The 1261-nt window shown below is 51.1% G+C and overlaps 1 protein-coding gene across 1 annotated transcript in view; it reads left to right on the top strand.

Annotated features, from left to right (window-relative positions):
* Positions 1 to 738, top strand: part of LOC106149941 — a 3352-nt gene extending 2614 nt beyond the window's left edge. The window contains exon 2 of the mRNA XM_013520803.1: positions 406 to 738. Within this exon, the coding sequence (XP_013376257.1) occupies positions 406 to 432 (27 nt within the window). The 3' untranslated portion in view covers positions 433 to 738. The remainder of the gene's footprint in view (positions 1 to 405) is intronic.
* The last annotated feature ends 523 nt before the right edge of the window (positions 739 to 1261 follow it).

Raw genomic sequence — 1261 nt, 5'->3', positions numbered from 1 at the left:
TTTGAGATAGCGTCTCACTATGTAGTGCACGCTGCCCTTGAACTACGTAGCCCAGGCTGGCCTCAGACTGGCAGTGATCCTCCTGCCTCAGCCTTCCACGTACTGGGTTTACAGGTGTGTGCGGCCACACCTGGCAGGGTTTTGTTTTGTAGTTTACTTTGACCTTGAACTCACTCTGTAGCCCAAACTGGCCTCAATCTCATGTGAATGCTCCTGTTTCAGCCTCCCGAGTGCTGGGATTACAGGTGTGCACACCAAGCCCAGCTACTTATCACCTTTTTCAGATCCAACCATTTTCTGACCCTTCTGCTGCTCTCGGGTTCGTGTTCCAGCTCGCCCCGCGCCTTGGCCTATCTGAGAGTCAGATCACTGCAATTTAAATTTTTGTTCATCATTTATGTACAGAAGCCGGATTCTTTCTGTGGATTCTGATCACAGCTCCCATCTCGCTTCCCATCACCCGTTCTCCAGCCTGCAGTTCATGATGTTTTTCCAGAAACCCACCGATCCCATCAGACATTTGAAAGTCGCACCAGTTTTGAGTCGCCGCTGGGACGAAGCGCAAAGCCGACTGGAGGTTTACAGGCCCTGCACTGCGCAGGCGCTGCCTCGGGCCTGTCTGCCGCCCCTTCTGTGTGTTCTGCGTCATACCTCCTGTGCCTCCTGCCGCCTCCAAAAGTGCTACTTTTTCTGGAAATCTTTCCTTCAGCAAATTTTCGCCTTTACTATATGGCCAGGCGCTCTTCCTGAGCTCTCCGTGCATTTACAGTCTGGAGAGAAACAGAGTTTTAAAAAATCAGCTCAAAAAAAAAAAAAAAAAAAAAATCAGAGCGAGTGCACATAACATTACAAGGTAAAGATGCCGGGCGTGAGGGCGCACACCTGTAATCCCAGCACTCAGGAGGCTGAGGCAGGAGCGTCATTGCAAGATGCCCCCCTGGGCTACAAAGTGAGTTTAAGGCCAGCCTGAACTGCATAGTGAAACCCTGTCTCAAAAAAGACAAAAATAAAACAAAACAAAAAAACGCCATGTGGAAAAGAGCAAAGCACAACCAGCAGAACTGGGTAGCGTCGCTCGATGGAGACAGGGACGCAGCAGCAGGTTTGGCCTGGGTTTGGAATTTCTGAAGTCCCCGGTAAAACCAAACTAGGGCTGGGAAGGGAGCTCAGAGATAGAGCACATGTTAGCGTGCATGAGAGAGGCCCTGGCACTCGGGAGGCTGAGGCAGGAGGATCATTGCCAGTTCGAGACCAGCCTGGG

Source organism: Chinchilla lanigera, unplaced genomic scaffold (genome assembly GCF_000276665.1).
Source record: "Chinchilla lanigera isolate Chin_1 unplaced genomic scaffold, ChiLan1.0 scaffold00057, whole genome shotgun sequence".
Taxonomy (NCBI): domain Eukaryota; kingdom Metazoa; phylum Chordata; class Mammalia; order Rodentia; family Chinchillidae; genus Chinchilla; species Chinchilla lanigera.
The sequence above is the reverse complement of the archived record's forward strand: the minus strand, read 5'-3'. Positions and strand labels throughout refer to the sequence as shown.